This window comes from Protopterus annectens, chromosome 3.part1, assembly GCF_019279795.1.
Source record: "Protopterus annectens isolate FY-2018-M chromosome 3.part1, PAN1.0, whole genome shotgun sequence".
Taxonomy (NCBI): Eukaryota; Metazoa; Chordata; order Ceratodontiformes; family Protopteridae; genus Protopterus; species Protopterus annectens.
Window position 1 is genome coordinate 348,354,984 of NC_056732.1, and position 25,116 is coordinate 348,380,099.

The following is a 25,116-nucleotide window of genomic DNA, read 5'->3' on the forward strand; positions in this document are numbered from 1 at the left end:
TTAAGGCCTCCAAGGAGAACGCTAATACCTGCATGGGACCTCAGCTATGTCTTGGAAAAACTCACCTTACCTCCATTTGAACCAGCTGCTACTGTGGACATAAAGTTCATATCTTGGAAAACAGCTCTGCTCCTAGCAATAACTTCTGCAAGACAAGTTTCAGAGCTACAGGCTCTCATGGCTGTGGAACCTTTTATCATTTTCTATCCAGACAGGGTCTCTCTGAGAACAAACCCTACATTTATGCCTAAGGTGGTATCCAGTATTGCCCTTAACCAAATAATTCATTTGCCAACCTTTTATCCAAACCCACAGAACAAAGGGGAGAAAATTCTGCATTCTTTGGACATACACAGACAACTTAGATTGTACTTGGACAAAACTAAAGTTTTCAGAAAGACAGAGCAATTACTAGTGGCATATGCCACAGCATCACAAGGAAAGGCTATCTCCAAGCAGACTATTTCAAAGTGGATAGGTCACTGCATTAGTTTCTGCTACTCACAGTATAGCAAACCAGTGCCTAAGGGCATTAGGCCACATTCAACCAGAGCTGCAGCCACTTCTGCAGCCTTTCTCAGGGGAGTACCAACCAAAGACATTTTGGAGGCTGCAACTTGGAGTTCAGTGCATACCTTTACAAAACATTACAATCTGCCGCTTTACTCTAAATCCAGGGCAAGCTTTGCCACTGCAGTTCTGCAGGGCCTCATAGCCGCTCCTAATGTGGTTTAGCTCCAGCCCCCCAACCATAGCTTTGGGAATCAACCCAAATGTAATGACTGCAACAGTGAAACATGAAGAACATAGTACAGTTGTGTACACTTACCATAAATGTAGATGTTCGAGTGTATTCACTCTTGCAGTCCAGGTTACCCTCCTGCCATCCCCCTAATCTTTGCTGGAACTTACCTTTCCTTCTCTAATCTATACAACCTAGGTGGTGTATTTGCTTATAGATGAAGATAAAGCTTATTTTGGTGCATGTATGTTTTATTTTAGCCTACCTTTTTGGGGGCACCTGACATCTGGGGCAAGAAAAACTAAATAAAATGGCGTCTGCTGCATCTTTTATACCCCTGAAGACCTGACATCAGGGAAGAGGCGACAGTAACCGACGCAGGACCCAAGATTTTGGAATTCAGGCCGACTGAGGGCAACCCGCCAGCAGGATAACCCAAATGTAATGACTGCAACAGTGAATACACTTGAACATCTACATTTATGGTAAGTGTACACAACTGTACTATACATCCACAGGCTTCTACCCACTTTACTCTACATCATTTATTTTACTCTTTATAACAGTCATCTCTGCTCTCTGCTCCACATTCTGTTTGGAACACAGAAGGCATTGTAAAAGATCCGCTTTTTACTTTGTGTACTCACCCTATATATTTACCTCTCCTCTCACTATATCACTCACACTGCTCTACTGAATCTTTTACACTTGTTTCTAGCACATTATCCACATAATATCTACCTTTTCCTTGCATAGCCTACCAGTAATATATTCTTTGACACTCCACATAGTAGTACATCAACAAACTAACACCCCTTTTCCTCTATCACCTTTTACTAACTTATTAACCCATCATAATAACTCTGTCCTCCTAATTCTTAACATTAATGTCAGAAGCATAATAAGTAAGGTCTATGATCTACATGCCAATCTCTCACTGTACTCCCCTGATATTGTAGTATTAACTGAAACCTGGTTAAAACCAAGCAGTAGTGACAATGGGATTCTTCCATCAGGATATAATATCCTACACAAAGACAGAGTACCCAAAAAAGGAGGTGGGGTGGCAATTCTATTTAAAAACAACCTGAAAGTTAAGCCTTTAGATTTGAGTATTCCCAACTTAGCGCAGAAATTTTATTATCCAAACTTGAAGTAAATTCCAAAAAAACTCATTAACATAATTGGATGCTATATCCCTCCAGGTAACAATATAACAACCCTGGAAACCATACTCCATTAGACCTCTAGCTCATTACCAAATGAAACTATCATTATGCTTGATTTTAACATTGATTGGATTCCCTGCTCCTTTCAAAGCCCCAATAATTTTATATACCTATATGGATTTACTGAAATCATCCAGTCCCCCACAAGAGTAGATAAGGCAACCAAAAAGCAATCAACCCTTGATTGGATACAAATAAATAGAACCACCCACCCCTTTCAGTCTGGCTGCCTTCCTGATAGTCTGAGTAATTATCAACCAGCCTTCCTACTTAGACATCAGTTTCATCATCATAAACAATTAGCTTACCATCTGATAAGAAGCAAAAAATATTTTAACACTTCCAATTTCCTGTCTGGATTACAAACATGTAACTGGACACCTCTAAAACTACTTCCCCTAGAAGAAGCAGTTAAGTTCTTTAACACTACATTTTAAGATATCCTGGACACACACACACACTCCTCCTAGAACTATTAGAACCAAATCAAAGGGTGCTCCTTGGCTAACTAAAGAAACCAGGTCATTACTAATAACTAGAGACAAAGCCTGGAACCATTGGCACTCCACCAGGTCCCAAACAGCTAAACAGTGTTACTTAGAGCTCCGGAATAAAGCTAAAAAAAAATCAGTTAAACAAGATAAAATTAATTACTACCAGAATATACAAATGAAGCACCAAAAAACCCTTAAAAGTTGTGGGCAGACATTAACAGTATTCTCCTTCAAGGAAAATATTCCACACCCTCCCCTTCAACCAATAATACCACAGAAAACATTGCTACACAATTCAACAAATATTTCACTGAAACCATAACAGCGTAGTCTGATCTTCAAAGCCCCCCCCACGTCTACTGAACCACCCAAAACAAACATTAACAACAACTCCTTTACATTCAAGCCTGTCTCCGTCGTCAACATAAAAAAATTACTTAAAAAAATAATACCCACATCCCTGGCTGCAGACCAACTTCCACCAGAAATTTTGCAAATTGCTGCCGATGCAATAGCCTACCCTGTAACCATCCTTATCAATACATCCACGTTCGAAAATAAAGTCCCTGAGATTTGGAAAATATTCCACATGATACCATTTCATAAAGGTGGTAAGTCTACAGAATTAACTAATTATCGTCCTATAGCCATACTATCCCTTCTATTCAAAATCCTAGAGAGGTGCATACATAAATTATGGATCACTTACACACACATAAACTTATTACAAACACCCAGCATGGCATTTGCCCCTACCATAGAACTACTACTGCTTTAATGTCTTTCAGCAACATAGTTAACCACCATAGAAACAGTGGTAACTTAGTATCTGCTATCTTTCTTGACCTTTCCAAGACATTTGACCTGGTGACACATGATAAACCTATCCAAGTTCTTTTTGAGTTTAATGTCATCTTGGTTTGCCAGCAGGCCATCAAATGGCAGAATGACCTCTCCCCTCTTCTTCCAGTTACAATAGGAGTTCCCCAAGGCTTCATTCTAGGTCCCCTACTCTTTTCATTTTTTACTAACAATCCACATACTTCCTGTCTTCATGCTTCTGTTATCCAATATGCTGACGACTCAACCTTAATCTGTTCTCCCCCTCCCTGCATGAGCTCCAGTCACTTACACAAGATTCCTTTCTCTCATTTGAGGCATGGCTCACTACCTCCAAGCTAAAAAAATAAATAAAAATACTTCTATTTAGCCAACAATATCCACCAGATCTAACTACTCCTTTAATATTATGTCCAAGAATAAAACCATCATTTCTTCAGTAACTCATCATCAGACTTTACTACAACCTAATAGTAGACAGGGACATACATCCCAACCCTGGCCCTTCTTCTGATAGTGCCACTAACTCCTACAACAATACCCCCACCATTACTCTACCACTTAATAGAACCACAAACTATCTTCTAACCTTTCATCTAAACATTAGAAGCAGAAACAACAAAATACACAACCTACACGCCCTATTAGCAGTCCATTCCCCAAATATAATGTGTCTCACAGAAACCTGGCTAAAACCTACTACTGCTGCTGATGAGATATTACCACCAGGGTATAATATTCAATGATTAGACCGCACTGCTAAAAAGGGAGGGGGAATAGCTGTTCTCTACAAAAAAGCACTAAGTGTTAATAGGCATTCCATACAGCCACCCCTATTTAATAATGCTGAAATCTTTATAACTAAACTTCGAATTAATCACAACAAATGCATAAATATTGTCTGTATCTACATTCCTCCAGGGAACAATATAAGCACCCTAGAAGATGTCCTCCAATGGTTATCCACCCCGAAGAAACCATTGTGCTTGGTAACTTCACCATTGACTTTTCCACTTGTGCAGCTGAATCCCCTGTCACCCACATAAATCTCTTCGGGTTCAGTCAAATAATAACCGCTCCTACTAGGATCAGCAAACCCAACAATAGAGAAAGTATTCTTGATTGGATTATTATCAATAGCCATCACCACTTGTATAAATCTGGAACCCTCCCCGATGACCTAAGTGATCACTCTCTAACTTGCATTATTAAGGATAAGGATGAGAACTCCCATCAGCCCACCTATAGGACAGTCAGAAATACCAAAAACTTCAATCCTGTAAATTTCCAAAATGAACTTAACTCAGTCAACTGGTCAATCCTAAGACATTTACCACTGGGAGAGGCATTGGCATATTTTAATACTAAATTCCTAAACATCCTGGACTCCCATGCCCCATCTCGTAATATTAAGACTAAAACAAATACAGCACCATGGTTCACTAAGGAAACCAAACTAAAAATCAAACTTATAAATAAGGCCTGGGCCATCTGGTGAGGAACTAAAGCCCCTCTCGACCAACTAAAATACCATCAACTTAGGAATGACACAAAAAAATCCATTCAGCAAGACAAAAAAGCTACTACCAAAACTTGCAGCAGAAGCATCAAAACAATCCCAAAAACTTCTGGGCAGGTATAAACCAGCTTTTTCATCCAGGACAATCTACCACTCCAACCCCAACAAACTACACCCAGAAACCACCTGAGAACGTCGCTAGTGCCTTTAATAATTTCTTCACTGAAACAATCCAATCTCTTACTAACCAACTCAATCCCACACACTAACTCCACCACTAATACACCCGTGACTAGCACCTCCACTAACACACCCGCTACTCATCCCCCCTTCAACTTCCAACCTGTCTCTACCACTGTAATTCGATCGCTAATCAAAAAATTGAAGCCCGCCACCCTATCTGCTGACTTTCTCCCAGCAGAGTTCTTAAACATAACTGCTGATGCCATAGCATTTCCCATATCTATCCTGATCAACAGGTCCCTAACTGTTGGTTCTATCCCCCCCATCTGGAAAAAATCTCATGTTATCCCACAGAATTATCCAATTATAGACCCATCGCCATTCTTTCACCACTGGCCATAATAATGGAAAGTGCGTCCACAAACAAATTATGTACCATCTCATTCAGAACCAAATACTGGCTGTCTCTCAGCATGGCTTTAGGCCACATCATAGCACCATCTCTGCTCTCCTTTCCTTCACCAATGCCATATATCTAAACAGAAATAATAACTTGCTATCATCAGCCCTCTTCCTAGACCTCTCAAAGGCCTTTGATATGGTCAATCACCAATTACTCATCCACTCTCTGAAGTCTGTTCCCCTAGACAACCATACTATACAGTGGTTCCAATGCTATCTGAATGGCGGACAACAAGCAGTACTTTGGCAGGGCAAACTATCTACTTTGTTACCTTTCACTCTTGGAGTTCCTCATGGCTCCATTTTAGGTCCTCTACTCTTTTCTATATTTATCAATAACCTACACACTGCCATCCCAGCTGCAACCTGCATCCAATATACAGACGACTCCACTCTGACCTGCTCAGCCTCCTCCCCAACAGTCCTGCAAACTCTAATCCAGAGTACATTCAACACAGTTGAAAAGTGGCTCTCTAATCACCTTCTTCTGTTGAATCCCAATAAGAGCAAACTGTTACTCTTTACCCCCACTTGTAAGGTCCCCCCAATTTCCTTTACTATAACATCAAACAATGGTACCTCTATTTCGCCAGATATCCTAACCAAGCTCTTAGGGGTAATAGTAGATAATCTCAAATTCGACCTGCAGATCAACAAGACTATCAAAACCATCTACAAAAGGCTTGGCTCACTATATAGAAATAAACCTTTTCTAACCCCTATAGCTAGAATCGCTATTGCCTGCTCTCATTTTCTCTCCACCCTTCTATATGCTTCCCCTGTACTCTGTAACCTAAACAAATCAGAGCTTACCAAACTCTCTCACTGCTACCACCATATTGCCACATTTGTTACAGGATCAACATATAAGACATATCACTGCCACAACCTCAATCTCCTAGGGTGGCTAGAACTGCCAAGCTTAATACAGTTCAGTCAGCTAATTTATTTATTTTCAGTAGAGGCCTATTGGTTATAACATCAACAGAATAGATATATAGATAATGAACATTGATTAAATTGTGAACCGGGAGAGTTTAAGTTTAAACTCTGGGGATAGGGAAGAGACAAAGGTGGAATGAGGCGTTTGAGATTAGTCTGGTTTAGGACATGAGTGTCATTAGGCAATGGTGACGATATGGTGTTCCTGGTGTTCCTCTTACAAATCTGGCTATGTGATTGTAGGCAACAGATAGCTTGTTGAGCTCGAGCGTATTGAGAGGGAAAGTACTGGGAGGGAAGGAGGAGAGGAGGAGGATGTGTTGGTTGGTAAAGGTGATAAGGAAAATAAGAAATTTATTATTCTTTATTCTATACCGAGAGCCGTTGCTTATGGTTTTAATGGTTAGGTTAATGGTTAATGTGAATATCAAATTTCAGCTAATAGTCTAGTAGTTTAGTTAGTAGAGAGACAGGCTCTATGATGATTCCATTTGTGGATACCACATGGAGCGTGTTTGTCAGCATTTTTGGAGGTTTTTCCAGGGGAGTATTGCAGAGGGGAAAAAAATAGTAATAATTTTTTTTTATTTGATTAAGTATTAGTTCAGTTCAGAGAACCATTCTTCAACTATAGTAAAACAGTTTTGGGTCATTACTTGAAGTTTCCTAATAGTAGCACATAATATTCTCAACCAAGCTGAAAACACCCCCGCCCTTAAAACTATCATAAAACCATACACTAACTCCAGGCCATTACGTTCATCCAACAAGCTGTTAGTTCAAACACTGAAAGCTAATAACTCAGCTGGTGACTCCCTGTTTGCCAACTCCTTTGGGAAATCTTGGAACTTACTTCCAGCAGACATTACCCTGTAACCCTCTCTAAGCCTCTTTAAAAAAGGCCTCAAACAGTATAATAAAAGGCACTGGCTCTGTCCACGTACCAACCCTGATTAAGCACCATAACAACTCCCTAACTCAACAGCAATGTACTTGCTTCTTGCTCACAAATGCTTGCAATGGCAATCTTGTTCTGTACATTTCTTTGTAATAAAGTGTTGCTGTAATCCACCTGTTTATTATTTTTTATATTCTACTACATACTGTTAAAATTGCTGATCCCTCTAGAGGGACATACCATACTTGTAATATTTACTTGTTATTTATGTGTTGCTTGGGATGTATGTTTTTATCTGCACCATTGGAGCTTTTCTCCCATTAAAATGGTACATTCCTCTTGAATGCCTAACCTTTCTTACTTTGTAAAACCCTTAGCATGTATGTATGTTTTTGTCTGTATGTTTGGAGCTTTTCTTCCCAGGCCTCTGCTGAAAATGGACATGCATCCCGTCGGACTATCCCGGTCAACAAATGTAAAATAAAAATAAAATAAACTCACACTAAACTTCTAGGCATCGAAATCAACTGTAATATGAAATTTAACATCCATATCTCCCAGACCATAAAGAAAGTGCATAAGAAGTAGGTGTTCTTTACAGAAGTAAACAATTCCTTTCTAAACAAGCTAAATCCACCATTGCACATACCCATCTCATATCTACACTCCTCTATGCCTCCCCTAGACTCACAAACTTGAGAAAGACTGAAATAACCAAACTCATTTCCTGCTACAATAAAATAGACAGGTTTTCCGCAGACTCTCCTTTCAAGACACATAATTGTTTTAGCTATTAAACAACTTAATTGCCTTGAATTTCCCCAAGTCCTTCTCTACAACCCACTGATTTTTGCCCATAAAAATGTTTCGCCAAGCTGACAAAACTCCCATCCTCCATAATCTAATACTTTTACACTCAAACAATAGAACACTCCACTCAAGTAATAGATTACTATTATAGGTAATAAAAGCCAACAATGCGGCAGGTGATTCCCTCTTCTCCAGGAATGAAATGCTCTACCCCGTGATATAGTATCACATTCTTCCTTAAAGTTTAAACAAATGCTCAAAAGTCATCTGACAGGTACATGGCTATGTTCCTGCACCACCCTTGGTTAATTTATCCTCAGTTTCTAACAACACACGTGCCTCCATCAAACTACCAAACTTCTAACCTCAGCATTCTGAGGCTCTCTTTTCTCAACACCTCCTTATTCTGCAACACTATATATCAACTAGGCAGTAATTCTCCAGTGTACAATGTCTGTCTAACCTGGACTAAGTATGTAAAACTCCAATAGGATTTTTATCATATGCCCTATGGTTAAGACTACGTACTGTGTTGCTACCTAAATGTTACAGTGTATGGTCATGTCTCACCACTACATTTTCCTTTAAATACTTCTGACCTGTACCTTTCATCAACTAGATGTACTGTCATACTTCCTGTACCACAGTTCTGAACATTTTATGTTTGTTATTCTCTTTTTATGTTGTATGCATGCCATGTAGATTGAAATATTCTCCTCTTACTCTTAACCCACACCCTCCATCATCTCCCTCTGTACACTATTACCCACCACTACTCTCCTATCAGCTCTTCCCTCGGCTATTATCTCAGTTTCAATAATCCTTATCTGATGATGATCCCAACTCTAAACTCCAAAACTAACTGCAAAGCTACTACTCTATACGAATAAGCCTGTTATGTGTATTTATGAATGCAGCAAGGCACTACTATGTACTAAATGAATCAGTGAAACACACCAAACAAGTACATTTCTGCGTTAGAATATATTTATCTGCATCTGACTGTCAGTTGTTAAATGTTTTATGTATTTTAGGTGGAGCTTTTCTCCCTGGGCCTCCTCTGAAAATGGGTTTCTGACCCAGTTAGACTTCCTTGGTTAACAAATGCCAATAAATAAATAAATTTGTGTTTTACAATTTTGTATCGCTGTACTTTATATTGTTGTTTTTTATTGTCATTCTATTTTGAACTGACTTTCTCAGTTACCAAATGTAAAATAAATAAATAGTAAGCCCTCAACATTGTATGCTACCTTCCTCCACTCATAGTGAAATACCTTCTCTTTTCTCCAGTTAGACCACAACCACAAACATCCCCCTCAATTTATGTCCTCTATGTAACTGGGACTACATTGTGCTACTGTCTCTTGTGATCCCTGCCCAAATCTTATTGTTCAAACCTTGTGATTCTCTAAATACGTATATGTCAAATTACTGCACATTCATCTGTGACCTCTGCCTAAATACCTTATTCTGACAGCGGGCCACATTCCAAAAGAGCTGCTGTCGATGTAAGTGATTTACTTCATAGTAAGGCTTATCTATAAACAGGCTTACACTGGGGGCCAGATACCAAAAGACTTGCTCTCAGTGTAAGTGGTCACAAGGATTGGAATCAGGGCCAATGTAAAAATGCAACTTAAAGCCATCTGTCTGGTTTGCAACACATTATTACTCTTGCTTTATAAAAAATACTACTAAACGCTGTATGTATTTATTGAATGCTTCCTTTAATATAATAATTTTCTGTGGATTTTATCCACTGGCCTCCACTGAAAAGGGCTATCATACACAGATGGACTGTCCCATTAAATGTTAGATAGATACATAGATAGATTGATAGATATAGTACATGACAGAAGGGCTGAAGTACATGTGACTATGGGAGTTTTTGTTTTTTGGACCATGCCTACATTGCTATACCTATATATTTTTCTTAACTTTGCTAGGCCATTGCATCCATAAGCAGCATTCGTACTGTGTAAATACACTTCAGAACATGATGACCTGCTAAATAAGCTCATTAGTCGATAATTCACTTGTGCTACTACAGTAACCTCTCTGTTATCCGGCACCCATAGGGTTTGGTAGATGCCAGATAACTGTAGTTTCTGGTTGCTTGAGAGCTACTATTAAAAACAGGCCTGACTAATAGTATATCCTATACTATTTGTTTAGTTTGACTTGTTCTTAGGTTGGGGAAGAGAGAGAATTTATTCCTGAGGTATGTTTCTGCAGGGGGGGGGGTGGGGACAGAAAGTGCAACACATGAAAATTGTACTGTATTTCTTTGATTTTTTTTTTTCTGGTTGCTTGAGTTCCGGTTAACTGAAAGTTTACTGTAGTGTGCTAATACAGGTGTGACGTTCAGCATAGCTCTAAAAGCACTATGGCTATTACTGGGGTACAGTATGAGGGGACAGGAGATTGTGTGTGTATATGTAACTGTCTATATTTATGTTTGCATATTTGTATGCAGCTCTCTGTGTGTGTGTGTGTGTGTGTGTGTGTGTGTGTGTGTGTAAACTCCATCATCTAAAATAGAATTAGCTGTCGGTGTAGAGTTTGCAGCTTGCCCTAGATATAACTACTCCACTTTCCTTTCATGTGATAAGTTGTTATTGCAGACTGCCTACAGTAAATTGCCCTTGCATGTAAAGCTGTCCACAGGAATGAGTGAGTGCACTAAACAAGTCATTGATCAATCAATTAATAATATGGGGTACACATGCAGAATTCCGTCATCTGAGCAATATTAGCATAGCTTTTTAAAGGCAGCGGCTGTCTTTTACTAGTGTAATATTCAGGATAAACATTGCCACAGATTCCTAATGTATAGGATTAAGAGTGAATGATAGGGGTATGTGAGTGACTTTTAGCCCTTCATCTTTGCTTCATAATTTAGAAGAGCATGTGCTGTGTAGTGCCACGATAACATTGCATGTTTGATGTGTATTGTAAAGTAATTTGAAAGTGAGATTTTGATAAATTAAGAACACTGCTGGCATCAGGTGTACTTTTGTCCCTGTCTCTCCAGTAACATGACAGAGACATAATGATATTTAATCACCTCTGGGCTACAGGACCCAGTCAGTTACCAGCTGCAGAAGCCAAGTGTACGACTTCAGAGTACTGATATTTTAGACATTTTAGAGCACAGAGAGAAGGCACTCTTACTATGATGTAAATGGTTCTGTCTGTCTGTGTCTCAAACGCACACATTGTCACACACATACACACAATGTTTTAAATTGAAAATCTCAAGGTAATCTGACTTTGCCACAGTCCTTTACTGAACGGGGATAGAAAATAACACAGTGGAACTCAAGCACAGGTCAGTCACCATTTTATTTATCATTATAAAAAGAATAGACTTACAAAACCAATGTGCTCTATCATAGCAGTAGTTCAGTTTTATACAATATCAATGAAAAACAAATAAGATGCAAATAGAATTACAGATTTTTATGTGGCATGTGCATACAGCTTTGTGTTCCATAACACAGAAAAGTGAAACTATGTGTTCTATAGCACAAAATAATAAAGTCATAAATCCTTAACAAAGCATTTGACTAACTCACCTGGTAACCAAAGCAGTTACATTGATTTCCCTGTTTCTGCCATCCTGCATGTAAATGAGGCAGTCACAGAAGTAAAAGCTACAACCCTATCACAGAACAAATAGGTATGCTGTGTGTGAATTATGCAGTGGGAGCAAAAACTGTGCGGAAGGGGATATGAGTTGATTATTCATCAATGAAACACTCAAAGCATTAAGTCAGATGTCAACAAACAGGAAAAAGCATTTTGTTGGGGGCAAGCCTCCTGGAAGACTACACCTCTCAGAATTCCCAGAATTATTATTCCTGTTCATGTAAGCATCCATGATATAGGAGAAGTCTTAACTGATGGGTGAACAACCACGGAAGTCAAAATTGAAAGTGGGGGGAAGTTTTTATTGTACAGTCTGCTTATGTAATTATTAAAATGCTTGATATTTCTAAATAAGATGTTACCTTGATAAGTAGTTCAGAAATATTTGTCACATTTATAAAGCATTTATTTTTATTAGTTCCACTATTTTGTGTGGAAAAAACAAGATATTTCTCTGGAGATAATATAGAAATGTGAGCAAATGCCGGTCTGTGAACTGTCACATTAGACTAGAACTGATGTGATGTGTACATTTGGTGTGAAGCTGGCTCACCTTCAAGAGCTCATAAAAGAACATTTCCCTTAAACTGTTGTGAAAGATAATCTCTGAACTGTATTACTAAAACGATGCCATATTGTAGTCCTCCTGCAGCATGATTTACCCCTGGCAATCTGCAGCACAATTCTGTTTCTTTTTCTTTGTCGGTAGGACAAAGTTTGTTTTTCTGGTTCGTAGCTTTGTGTCCTGCCGTACTGATTCTTATCCTGCTCTTTATCTTGCACTTCCTGCTGTCTTCAGGTGGCATTTGCAGCTGATACAGAGTAGAGTAGCTCGTCTTAACTGGAGTTCATACTCTGTGCAATATGAGATGTACATGTCCTACGTTTCTGTACTAGTTGCATTTATTGGATGGATTTGTGATTATTTTTAGTATTTTATCTGTTTTTTTTACTTGTATTTGCTTACTTTATTTCTATACACTATAAGTCAAATTAATTATTAGAAAAGTATTTATCTACTGTATTGTCTGCCATTAACCGATTTTCTAATAATTCTGTAAGAACAAACATTTATTTTATTTTTACATTTGTTAACAGTGTTAGTCTGACTGGGCCAGAGAGCCCTTTTTCAGCAGAGACCCAAGGAGAAAAGCTTCAGGAAAGTAATTAAAAAATAAGAAAAAAATAACAATTCAAGTTGCAAGATACTTAACAGTACAAAAACAGAGAGAAATATACAATGCAAATATATACAAGGCAAAAGTAAAGTATTTTGAGAATGCAATAGCAATATGTTTGAGAAATTTGGTTAACATTAAGTTATTTACAAGGAATGTAACATGCCTAAAATAAAAAAAAATTCAGAGTAACATCATGACATAGTACAACAAAGATGCATTTAATAGCATTGGTACTAACTGCAGAGAGTAATATATGTAAATAGTTTAGGTAGATACCAGGCAGATATGTTAATTGAGAGAAGAAGAAAAATTCATTAGGTAATTTCCTGATGAGTACAGATCCATGAATGCTGGAAATGAATTTTTAATTGCTTTTTGAATTTGCCACTTTTAGTAGTGGAGCGAATGACAATGGAAGTTTGTTCCATGAGTACATGGAACATGCTAAAAAAGGAAATTCAGCATCATCTCAGTAAAACAGGCCCCCTTCCTTCATGCCTCACATGGCCTTCAGATTATTTAAAGGTCAGTTAGGTCAAGGCACCATTGTTCCGCACTATTGTGGTGGGATTAAAACATGTCTGTCAGTGTCAGTTATTGAATTAATCTTGCATCAGTTAATTCACAGCTTGTTTGTTGGGTGCTACCTGGATGCTACTTTTCTGCTATTCCTTAATTGTCACACTTGCATCTGCAATGTTCTCAGATATGTTGAAGCTAAACAACCTTATTAATTTATTTTTCTACTTCTACAGATACAGACCCACGTGTTTTGGAGAAGCAGGAGTTGCAGCAGCCAACTTACGTTGCCCTCAGCTACATCAACAGGTGAGTGGTCTTTTTGAGGCACCCGAGTTTCATGATCTATACATATTAGCAATTCAGTTTTTCCTGTAGCCACATGTTTTCTGTTAACATAGTTATTCTGCTATATTTAGCAATAAGGTGGAGAAAGTCATCCTTTGGTCCAACAAATATCTGGCTTCATATGAGGTTTGAGATGCCTGCTTATTTTTTCTGATCTTATGGTGTTGTACTTCCTTAAATACAAAGTAGTCATGTACTGACTTGATGCATACAGAATCCTAAGTAGGTTTTATGCCTGACGAGTGGAATTCTCACATTTTTGTTTAGAATGCTGAGGTTCTAACAAAATAGTAGCAATAAAGAAAAGAATGTGGTTAAGTTTCTTGGGTAGTATCTGAGTTGCCTTTAAAAACAATAACTGTGTGATGTACTCACACAGTGATACAGATTTGAGATGAAAGCTGTGATTGCAGGACAGTCAGGACTTTTCTCCCTATCATTAGGACCACTTGTTCTCCTAGCATTGCTTGGCTCTGACCCTTTGGACATCCCTTGCACACATACCTTAAAGGAGCAGACACTACATTTGCAGTTCTTTAATTATCTGTCCTCATGGAAAACATACTATATAGCATCTCTTTGATGAGCTTTGCCACCATACCTTAAAGGAGCAGACACTGGCTCTGCATTTTTCCTTATGTGTTCTTGTTTAAAATATACCATATAGAATCAAAGCTGATAAGTGATGTGACACTTTGCCATCCAGGAGGAAAAGAAAGAGGATATGTCATGCTGCCAGAGTTTTTATCTTGTAGATGAATTATTTTGGTGAATATTTCACTTAACTGCCGTAACCTTACTTTGAAGAACTAGCTGCCGGGCTGTCTGGACAATGTCCCAAGCAAACATGTAAATCACCTCAATGGTGGACTTTTATGAGGCAGTGCTCTTCAGAATAGCAGTTTGTGTGGATGTTCTGAATCTGGAAGCAGAGCTAATCTTTTTATGCCTTTTGAAAATATAGACAATAGACCATGTTGCTGCAGCAAAGATCTTGTCCTGGTTGAGCCTGGTTTAGCTAGACAGTTGTCTTGTCATGCGTGTCCAAACAAAAGACAGTACAGGTAGCGGTCTGCTTGGGCAAGCATTAGTTGGTGACCTACATTCCCTGTCTTTGGTAGAGTGAGCAAAGACTCGGTTATTTTTCCAAAGGTAGGTTTTATACTGGCATAGTGCTTAATTCTGCTGCACATCCATGTCTTACAGAAAATATTCAGCTGCACTGAAACACTCTGAAAAGAGAACTGAGAGGCAACGGTAATGGTTTAAATTAGACACCATAGCTGCATTAAGAATGTATGACAACTAGCCAGTGCCGTGGCACAGAGGGTTAAAGTCCTGACTTCAGTCCAGGCAACTTGAGTTTGATTAGCCCCTGTGATGTATGATGAGATGGCACGGAAGGATGGGTATAGCCACTGGGGGGTTTCACTTAAGTGCATCCAGTGGTTGAGCCATAGTGCGACCTAGGGAATGCACAAGTTGACATTGTCATTGCAGGGGAACAGGTGAGGGACACTAGCTAAATCATAACAGAGGCAGGGTGATATGCCAGCACATGCTCATTGCAGATTCACCCCTGGACATTGAACAAGTGTGCTTGGTCGGAAATGGAAAGGATATAGCATAATAACAAAAATGCTCCTGTGTAGCAGAGTGTTGCTGCAGCAGAATCCTCAGTTTACCCACCAGCCCTGGATGTCAGTCGGGTAGAGCATGAGAGAGGCTAAAGCAAGTCCATTAAACCAGCTGAATGATGAGAGACGGTGTTGTCAGTCAGTACTCAGCTGCAAGGAGCCAAAAGACCTAAAAAAGATTGTATGACAGCTTGCTGTTTATATGAAACATTAAGTAAGGAGAATAAATAGAATATGTGGCTGTTAAATTCTTCTGATTGAAATAAATGCTACTGAAAAGAGAATGTCTGTGTAAGGAATTTAGATTAACTGAATGAGCATGAAGGCTGAGAACTCTTACATAAAATTAAGATGTGGAAGCTGGCCTGTTGGGGGTAGAGGATAGTCTTATCTGCCTATGATTGATGTAGGGGTAGTCCATTTATCAGTAAAGCTAGTAATTCAGGAGGAACTACAAACTTGTGAAATTAGGTTGGCTTGAGCAGCCAACAGTCAGCTCACCTACCTTGGCAAGAGGGTGCAGGAGTTTTTGGCACCACACCCTATCAAATTGAAAGCCAAGGAGTGATACAAAGGCATACAAATATATGTGCAAAGGAAGACAGGAACAGACATTTCATTATCAGTTCTGAACCTCAGGGACTAACAGTACAGCATAAAATCCCTGCTGGAAGAGACAAGGACATTATGCCTGGATGCCTTAATTTCTTCTTCTTCACAAGGGGTGTTACAGTTGTTCTCCACTAGCTGTAATCCCATACTGGGCCCTCAGTCAGGGTGGGTGATAAGCCAAAACGTCTGCATAGTCTGGTCGGAGCCCTTTGACTTTTAGTCTGCTGCTACTGCCGAGTCTGGTGGTGTAACTTCTGGCAGGGAAAAGATATCTGCTAGGTGTTCTGAGACCTTAAAAAGTTCAACTGAGGCAGTTGAAAGGAGTCTCCTTCAGTAGAGAGGAATAGCTATTCTTCTTCAGGATTCTCAGTTAACTTTCTGTTTCCTGGCCAAACTTTAAATGCTCTACAAAGGACTTAGTAATATGCTTGTAAAGAGCATCAGTTTCGGCAGAGGACTGGTGCTATATTATATCAGTGCCTTCTCCTGTTATGCATATTTTTTCTGAGGCATTGTATACAGTATACAGCTTAATCAAGGTTATGGTAGAAACTGGGTTAACTGTGCTTTAAGATACTCTGTATTCATCAGTAGATCCTCTGTTCTTAGTGTCTGTGTTATCAAAAAGCATGCACTAGAATTACAGCATTTGAATTTGATACTCATGGAAGGAGCTGAGGTCATGAACACTAGATGGTTCAGAAGCTTGAATCCCCTATTAAATTATTTGTAGATTACCATCCAGGCCTCAGCCCTATTTTCATACAGCAAATACCCCATAAGAAAGAGATACACCATGTACATTGTGGCATCGATTTATTTATTGTTAAGTATATTACCGGGCTGCTCTAAGGTGCCTTTTTAGCCTCAGCCCAGACTAGGTGGCATACGTACATTATTCAGGATTAGTAGTACATAATGTGTGCGCTAAGTAGATGGATTAATAAACATGAGTAAGACTACAGATAATGTATGTTGTACATGCACCTCTCAACTTTCCTGCTTTTGTCAAGAAATGGAGATTTATTTACTCAAAATAACATGGTAATGTGAAATTTCAAGTGATCCCTTTCAGTTGTGAGTTCCAGAGTTCAGACTATACTAGCTGTCACTGGATTATGTGAAACATAATGACACCATGAGAGCCAAGACTGCCTGTATGAGATAAAGGGCACTGCAGCCCGCCTGCCTTGCTGCAGTAGTATTCAATAATTAAAATAAGAATTGCTGTACTCCAATACATGGAGTCTAGCATGACAAAGTGCTTCTCTCCATTCACATGAGATAGGAACAGGGCAACATTTTGGCTGTTGTTTTCATTAGGGCACACCAGGATGTGCAGTCTCAGTCTACACCCCTGGTGTGGCATGAGCTGAGATGCAGGAAAATTGCTGCCCACATAAAAGCCAGTTCATTCAAAAGTTTTTTGTTTTTTTTTTTTTTTAATTGAAGTGGGAGTACATCTCAGGTGCTCTGGTTTTTCCTCTTTTTGTGCTCTCTTTCTCTCTCTCTTTCTTAAGTTTTTTTTTTGGAATTTATGGTCAGTAATGTGTCAAAACCTCATAATTATAATTTTACACTTCTTATTGTTCAAGAAATGTATGCCGTTGTGAAAAATTCTGTTCTTGAGGAGATAACAGACTAAGAAGACATGCTCATAACATCCAACTTGGGGCTGTTGCCTCCCCTTCCCTCCTCTGCCATAGGACTGCAAGGCAGTTAAACTTGTGTTAATAATAGGTAATTTTGGAAATAAGGTGGGGGGTCTAAGGGGGCAACAGCCCGCCTACTTCTTCTTCTTTTGGCTTTTTCCCGGTTAGGGGTCACCACAGCGGATCACCTGTCCGCTCATGATTGGCAGTGGAGTTTTACAGTGTCGAGTTGCCAGCCCGGCGCCCGCCCAACCTTCCACAGAAGGGATACACACATACGCTATCACACCTAAGGGCCAATTTAGAGTGTCCAATCCACCTGCAGCATGTTTTTGGGATGTGGGAGGAAACCGGAGCACCCAGAGGAAACCCATGTGACCACAGGGAGGACATGCAGACTCCGCACAGATGGCACCCCAGCCGAGGATCAAACCGGAGAACCTCTTGCTGTTAGGCGACAATGCTAACCACTGCACCACTGCGGCCGCCCCATTTGGATAATTGTCTGTCATTGTAAGTCAGTAATGCAGGACATTATAGTTTCATACATTTTACTATTCACAAAGTGCACATTAATGTAAAAAGTCTGCTGTTCTCTTAACTTCTTAAGTGAATTAGAGTAACATTTAACAATCATTGCTAATTTTTGTCCTTTGTCCCCATCTCCCTTTGGGCAGAAAGGGTTAACCTTCAAAACAGTGCCACAATGTTTTCAGGCTGTCAGTCAAGTCTGTGCTGTCCACACCTGCAACAAATCATGACAGTGTGTCCTAATGTTAACAAATCACCACATTTTTTATTGTTAGTGTAACCCAGCTTGTTGCCAGGCAACTGCAGCAGTTAATATTCAAGTCTCTAGCACAATCCTTGAGAACTGAGGAAAGCTGTTGGATCAGCAACATATGTGACCTGGAAAATTAACTGGGAGGATAATTTTATTACATTTTGTGCCACTGAAGGATCATAGAACAAATATAAGGATTCTGCAGTTCTAGAAGTTCTCCATTAGAAAATAAATATGCAGTTTCTGTTGAGGAAAAAAAAACATCACACCTGGTGAAGTCATAGATGATGAAGGAACTGTGACTGCTGAAGTTGATGGTCTATCATTAAGTCATGAACACCCTATACAGGGAATCAGAATGAAATTTGCACTGCTGACTGATTTGGTTGAAGTTGGAGAGATTTTAAACCAAGACATTGGGAAGAAGGTTTTTAATTTACAACATGGGCTAAGTTAAAACAGAAAGACTAGTAGTATTAATCTTGTAAAGTTATGCATGTCACGACTTGTTTTAATAAATAGTGTCCGATGTCTTCTTTGTTAACCTTTTATTTTTGTGTACCTACATTATAAAAACATGCGTGGAGCATTTCTCCCTGGGCCTCCACTGAATATTGGCTCATTCCAAGTCAGACTTCCCCAGTAAACAAATGTTAAATAAAAATTTTATGAAAGTAGTAATATTCTTATTATTTACTGTTGAATCAAGGATGCAGCATGTGCAACAGGTGTGAATATACTTTTCTATGTTTTCCGTCAGATGGTAATAATTACAAGTTTTTGATGTAGCAATGAGCAGTATTTACATTTTAGCAGATTCGTTATCAACATGCAGTGTCTTGCTTAATTCTGGACTTTTCCAACAGATAAACACATGAAAACATAATCTTCCTTATTGATACAGAATGAATGTTTGCCACTTATTCCCTTTCAAATTAAATGTATCAAACTTGCTTCTGATACAGTTCAGTTGTAGTTGGCTTTGTGTCCCAGCCCTTTTAAGTCCAGAACTTTGCTCTATTTTGTTTAATTTTCATGAAATTGTGAGTGTCTTTTAGGGTTGCTTAAGACAAGAAGTTTGCCAGATTTTATCTGAACTGCTAAGATAGATTGTGTTGCTTAGGAATACATAGTCCTATGTCTACAACGGTGGTACTGAGAATGCTGTCATCTAGGCAAAGAACAGAAGAGTTATTTTTTTAACCTTCTCAGAATCTGCCTAAACATATCGAGCAACTCAAAGCATATACTTGTTGTACTATCTGGTACTGATGTAGATGCCCCTGTCACTGCATATGTGAGGGCAGAATTATGGGTAGGACAAAGAGAAATTCATAACTGCAAGATGATGCTACAATGGGACACGTTTGTCTCCTCCCTGGTCCTGAAATATTTTATCTGGAGTGGGGAAAACAGTTGCCTTGGGGAACTTTTTTTACTAGTTTCCTTTTTATTAATCCGTCATCATTAAAGCTTAATAAAATATGATTATTCTGCTTATATTTTGAATCATTTCATCTAGTGTCAGTTTTTTTTTTTGAGTGGTGGTATCTACAATCCTATTGGGCATGGGAGGACTTATGTTATTAAATATGCAAATAAAATGCTAATTAGCTGTCCATTTTTTTTTGGCTATTTACACCTAGTTTTCAAGAGCCATTGTCCAGATTTTTGATATCTATAGGTTTGAACAGAGAAGTTTTATACACACATTGCATACACTGCCCTGTGTTACACATAATTTTGAATATAGTAATGTTGACTAGAGAACAGCAAAGTCACATAAAACACAAATCTTGCACATACACAAGTTCATACAGTGATAGCAATGTTACAGCTAGTATTCAGTAGAGAACATCCTAGGTTTTAGGTTTCATTTAGTAGTAGAGTATAGTTTATGTGCTTACAATGTTTATAAATACATGGGGTTGGTAGTAAAGAATTGTCTTTGTACTGTTGCTTCTGGCACTAGTGTGTAACTGTTGTTTGCTGGTAGTCTAGTAGTAGTCAGGTGAATAGTAGCAGTAAAAGTAGCAAATAATCTTTAGCATACTTGTTCTTGTCAAGGAAGTGTGTCAGCAAGTTACTTTAAACAGTAATGTGCTATTGACCACAAATTATTACTTTTCATTTGGTGAGGCCCTCTCTGTAGGAAGGCCCAGGCCTCTTTTCAGGTGAGGCCTGAGTAAGTCTGACAATGATGTATACTTAAAACATTAACTGTTATTGTCTTTGTATGATACTCAGGATAAATACAGTATAGCAGTTATTACTCAGGGATGATTTTAGCCTGTTGGGGTCTTTCTTGCATTTTTACTGAATGGTTTGTTGGTGTGACCATTTTACACTTTGGTTTGTAAAAAAGACAATATCACAGTAGTTATCCCAAGCAATAATTTGAATTAACATTTTCCCTAGGTTCACAAATGCAGTAGCAACAACAAAAACATATCAGAACTGCAAACACTGAAGTACAAGACAGATTCACTGGACAAATTAATGGTTTGAAAAGCAGAATATATAAAAAAAAATCCACAGAACTTTTTAGGTTAATTTTAGAATAATGGTTAGAAACTGAAACTTAAATAAAACTACAGCTGTTTGCTTATGGTCTTTTCAGCATTTGTTCTTATTGGATTTTGCCATTTTCTAGTTTCAAGTAAAGATGTGCTTTGATAGCAAGGATGCTGCACCTAGAGCTAATATTAGGAGACACATAGGGGGTGGAATGTCTGGTAAATATGTTGCCATCAAAAAATAGTAGAATCCCTAAGGAGTAGCTAGATAAATAACTTATTCATGAAATAACATGTTGTTTTGATATCCTAGAATACCACTTAACTGCTATGATTTTTGTATAGCGCTATGACTTTTGCCCACAATGCTGCTCATGAATGTAGCCCTATTTAAAGGACCATAGATTAATAAATATCTGAAATACATCTCTACACAGATTCAATAGCATTAATTTTATAAGGTACAGTACCTAAATACCTTTTATTATAAAAATTAAGAAAGTGAGCCTCTCTCTGACCCTCTGCTATGATTTTTAAACTCCAGAACTATGATTTTAATGCTTAAAGTTTGAGATGTAGGCATCCTGGAAATAAGAAGGTGAATAATATTGGCAAATGAGTGCATATTGTCTGATAACTGAATGTGTATTTGTATTTGTATTGCTGAATCTGAATTCTTCCCCTTGACCAATGTGTTGCTATGGGATAAGTGATTATAAAAGGGCGTATGGCCCAATGTACATTGTATACATAGATTTTTAAGGTGGAGACAGTATTATAAGACATTGTGTATACTAGTAACATTTAGTGGAGTCCTCTGCTTGGATTCTTTGTTCCTAAACTTTTTTTTTGGTTTTGTTTTGTTTGAATTAGTTTGTAAGAGGAGAAGGACTTGCCCAATCCTCTCATGCTGTCTCTCTCCACCATTACAGAGATATACATTACCTAGAATGCACTGAAATGCGTTCTGTTCTCATGATTAAAACAACTGTTATAGACAACAGCAAAACAAAGCAAAAGTTAGATATTTGACTATGCTGAAGAAGATCTTATTTCAGTGCAGGAAGAAAGCTGGAGAAGGGAGAACAAAAAATTGCAAAAAAAAAATGTTAGGAAAAAAGATACACACTAAGGTTGATTGCAGATGTTAAACGTTTGTGAATAGAGAGGTCCTGACAATGGTAAGCACGTGGAAGGGGGAGGTAGGTAAGCAGTACAGCAGCTGGGAAGGAATGGAGAAGTACTTAATGTCTGGTGTTTAGATGAAAGTTGAAACTGTTATCCTTTGCATTAGGCAAGGTTGTCCATGCTCCAGGGAGCCTCTTTTGCTGCAGAGAGGAACTTGCCAGTATTGCTCTGTCACATATTTTCCAGCAAGGAGGAGTTGTCCAACATAAGTGGGGTCCAAACTGGAAAAGAGGTTTGATTCTGGCACTGTGCCATTCATTGTAACTGAAGACTTTTTGTGGAACAGAAAAGCTTCATGTTTTCATCCAGGATTCAGCCCAAGAATGAAACAGAAAAAAATTACCCCTACATACTGGAGGTTTGGAATGAGGAGTAAAATGTCCCAAACATAAATGAAAGCTTTTCCTCATAAGAGGCTGCATTATGCAGGAAATAGATTTAGCAGAGACAGATGTAGGCATACTAGACCTGTATTTAGGTGGCCAAAATTTAGGAGTAACCAGTTAATGCATTTCTTTTTGTGAGGATGATTTTCCATGGATGAGAGAGGTGGCAATATCCTTTTATCCTTTTTTTTTTTTTTGGCAGATTTGGGACTCATGATTTTGGTTCTCAGAATTGTAATCATTACCCATTCAGAGCTCCATATCATAATTTGGAGGACCAAAATTGTGAGAAAAGTGTGTTTTAAAAACTTTATTTTCAAGGGGCACATCCATATACCCACCTCAGAAGAGAAAGCAAAGACTTTGCCTTTTTCTGTTCAGTTTCAGGACTCCAAGGGTTGAGTCTTGAAGTTTTCCAGTGATTGTGAAAGAAGCCGTGTGTTGGGATACTAGTGGAGCTTAGTGTGTAATCTAAAAAAAAAAAAGAGTTAAAGCAGGATCTTCAGGGAGCTAAAAATATGTAAAGCAGATGCTAGCAGCACCTTTCAGAAAAAAATAATGTTAATGAACAAACCATGGCATGAAAGTAGAAGTGATTGATTTAAAAATGAGAAGAAAAGAGTATTTTTTTTGAAGGGATGACAGTTGTAGGGCAGCTTTCAGCAGAGGTGGTGGGAGGAAAGCCAATAAGAAATGTCAATGCCAGATAAACTAGCTGGCTTACTAGCTTAAAACCAAAGTGTTGATCTTCAACAGTTTTCAGTCTTCAAGAATGGACTTTTTTGTCCGAGATCCATCTGAAGAGAGAAGATAAGTATAGTGAGATGTGTGAAAAGGAACTGGTGTCTGCACCTTCATATGTCTCATCTGAGATTGGAAGTAGACAACCACCTGATTCATGAAAAAAAATTTTGCATTTTGCTAGTGCTGTATAGCTGCTCAAGGGAGCACGTTTTAACCATTCCATCATCATCCTCTTGTGTCCATGAGCTGGAAAACACAGCAATTACACCTTGTGTTTCTGTCTGCCCATGTTTATTAATACAAGCACAGGGAACAGATTGGGGCACATGCTCCATAACGGTTCTCCTCATTATATGGGCCACAGCATGATTTTTTTGTTCCAGAAGAGAGGAGGTAGGCAACTTGAATAAAATACACACCTGTACACACCAAAAGTCGGAAATGTAAAAAAATAATGCGTAAACCAGAGAGAGAGAATTGGAAACTCTTAACTATAGATGGAGATATCAGAGGGATTGTAGCTGACATGTCATCCTTCTGCTTTAAAAACAACAGGAACCTGAAACAACTTTTATGCCATGGTTCCTGCATGAACAACTGCAGTATATCTAGGAGAGATGGCTGTAGTTGTAACGCATACAGTCACATAACCAATACTAATGAGTTTATACACCCAGTGTCTGGGAAGAAATACGTACCACATCTTTATGCTGGCTGCAAAACAAAAGATGTGATGTACATTTCCATGTGTAAAATCTGCAGTTGTTTATATGTTGGGAAACCAACAGGCAGTTAAAAGAGAAGATACTTAAGCACGAGTGACATCCGTCTAGCTGTGATGATCTATCATAATCATAGCTTTAATTTCATGGTTTTACAGATTTTAATGGACAGTATCTGGGGGGGGGGGTGACATCATTAATAAAACAGAGACTGCTGATATGAACTGGATAGCTAGTTTAAAAGCTAACAAACTGCCAGGATTAAATGGCGATATTCTGCTGAAACCTGCCCCAAAGGGACGTGGGTTATATCAGAGATGCTGATTGGTTAAGAGCTATTTAAATGGAATAGGAAGTTTTGATGTGAATGGATTTGATGAAGGGTTTTTATTCCCAAGTGCGCTTATCATCTTTTTATTGTTTTTACTTTCATTAAAGTGTACCTCATTGTGGTGGACAGACTGTACTTCAGCTGGAGGTAGACAACTTGATAGTTTCTGAAAAAGTTCTTAGTGGCAGCACATGGTAAAAGGAAAACTAAATACATTAAAAACTACATGATACAGTTGCACAACTGTGGCAATATGTGGTATATATAAAACCAAATAAATTAAAAACTGCATGAGTAAACATTCACTTACAAAACTGTTGAAAACTTGTAGTAAATAGAAACCAAATAAACCAAAACTACATGAGTAAATATTCATTTGCAGAAGTGTGACAACGAGACAAATATAAAACCAAATAAATTAAAAAAAAAAGTATGAGTAAATATTCACTTACCAGACTGACATGGTTTGAAAGGAAGTTCAAATAAATTAAAAATTACATGAGTAAATGTTTACTTACAGAACTATGGCAATATGTGGTAAATATAAAATCAAATAACGGATAGTTTCTCATGCAGTTTTTTAATCTAACGAAGCTGTTGTAAGAAAACAATTTGTATTAATGTACAAAGTGTGTCCAGTTGTATTTACTGGTGCTGTGTAATGGCTATAATCTCCACTGTTTTACACTAAAATCTTGAATTTTTATGAGGGACTGAGAAAAA

General features: G+C 38.4%; 1 protein-coding gene across 5 annotated transcripts in view; it reads left to right on the plus strand.

Moving 5' to 3' along the window:
* The window catches only part of JAZF1 (JAZF zinc finger 1), a 1,846,146-nt gene that overhangs the window by 756,202 nt on the left and 1,064,828 nt on the right, over positions 1–25,116 (plus strand). For 4 of the 5 annotated variants that reach the window (XM_044066805.1, XM_044066806.1, XM_044066808.1 and 1 more), the window contains exon 2: positions 13,710–13,782. In XM_044066805.1, coding sequence (XP_043922740.1) covers positions 13,710–13,782 — 73 coding nt within the window. Of the gene's footprint in view, positions 1–13,709; positions 13,783–25,116 lie in introns of those variants that run through there. The other variant, XM_044066809.1, reaches the window with a different exon arrangement.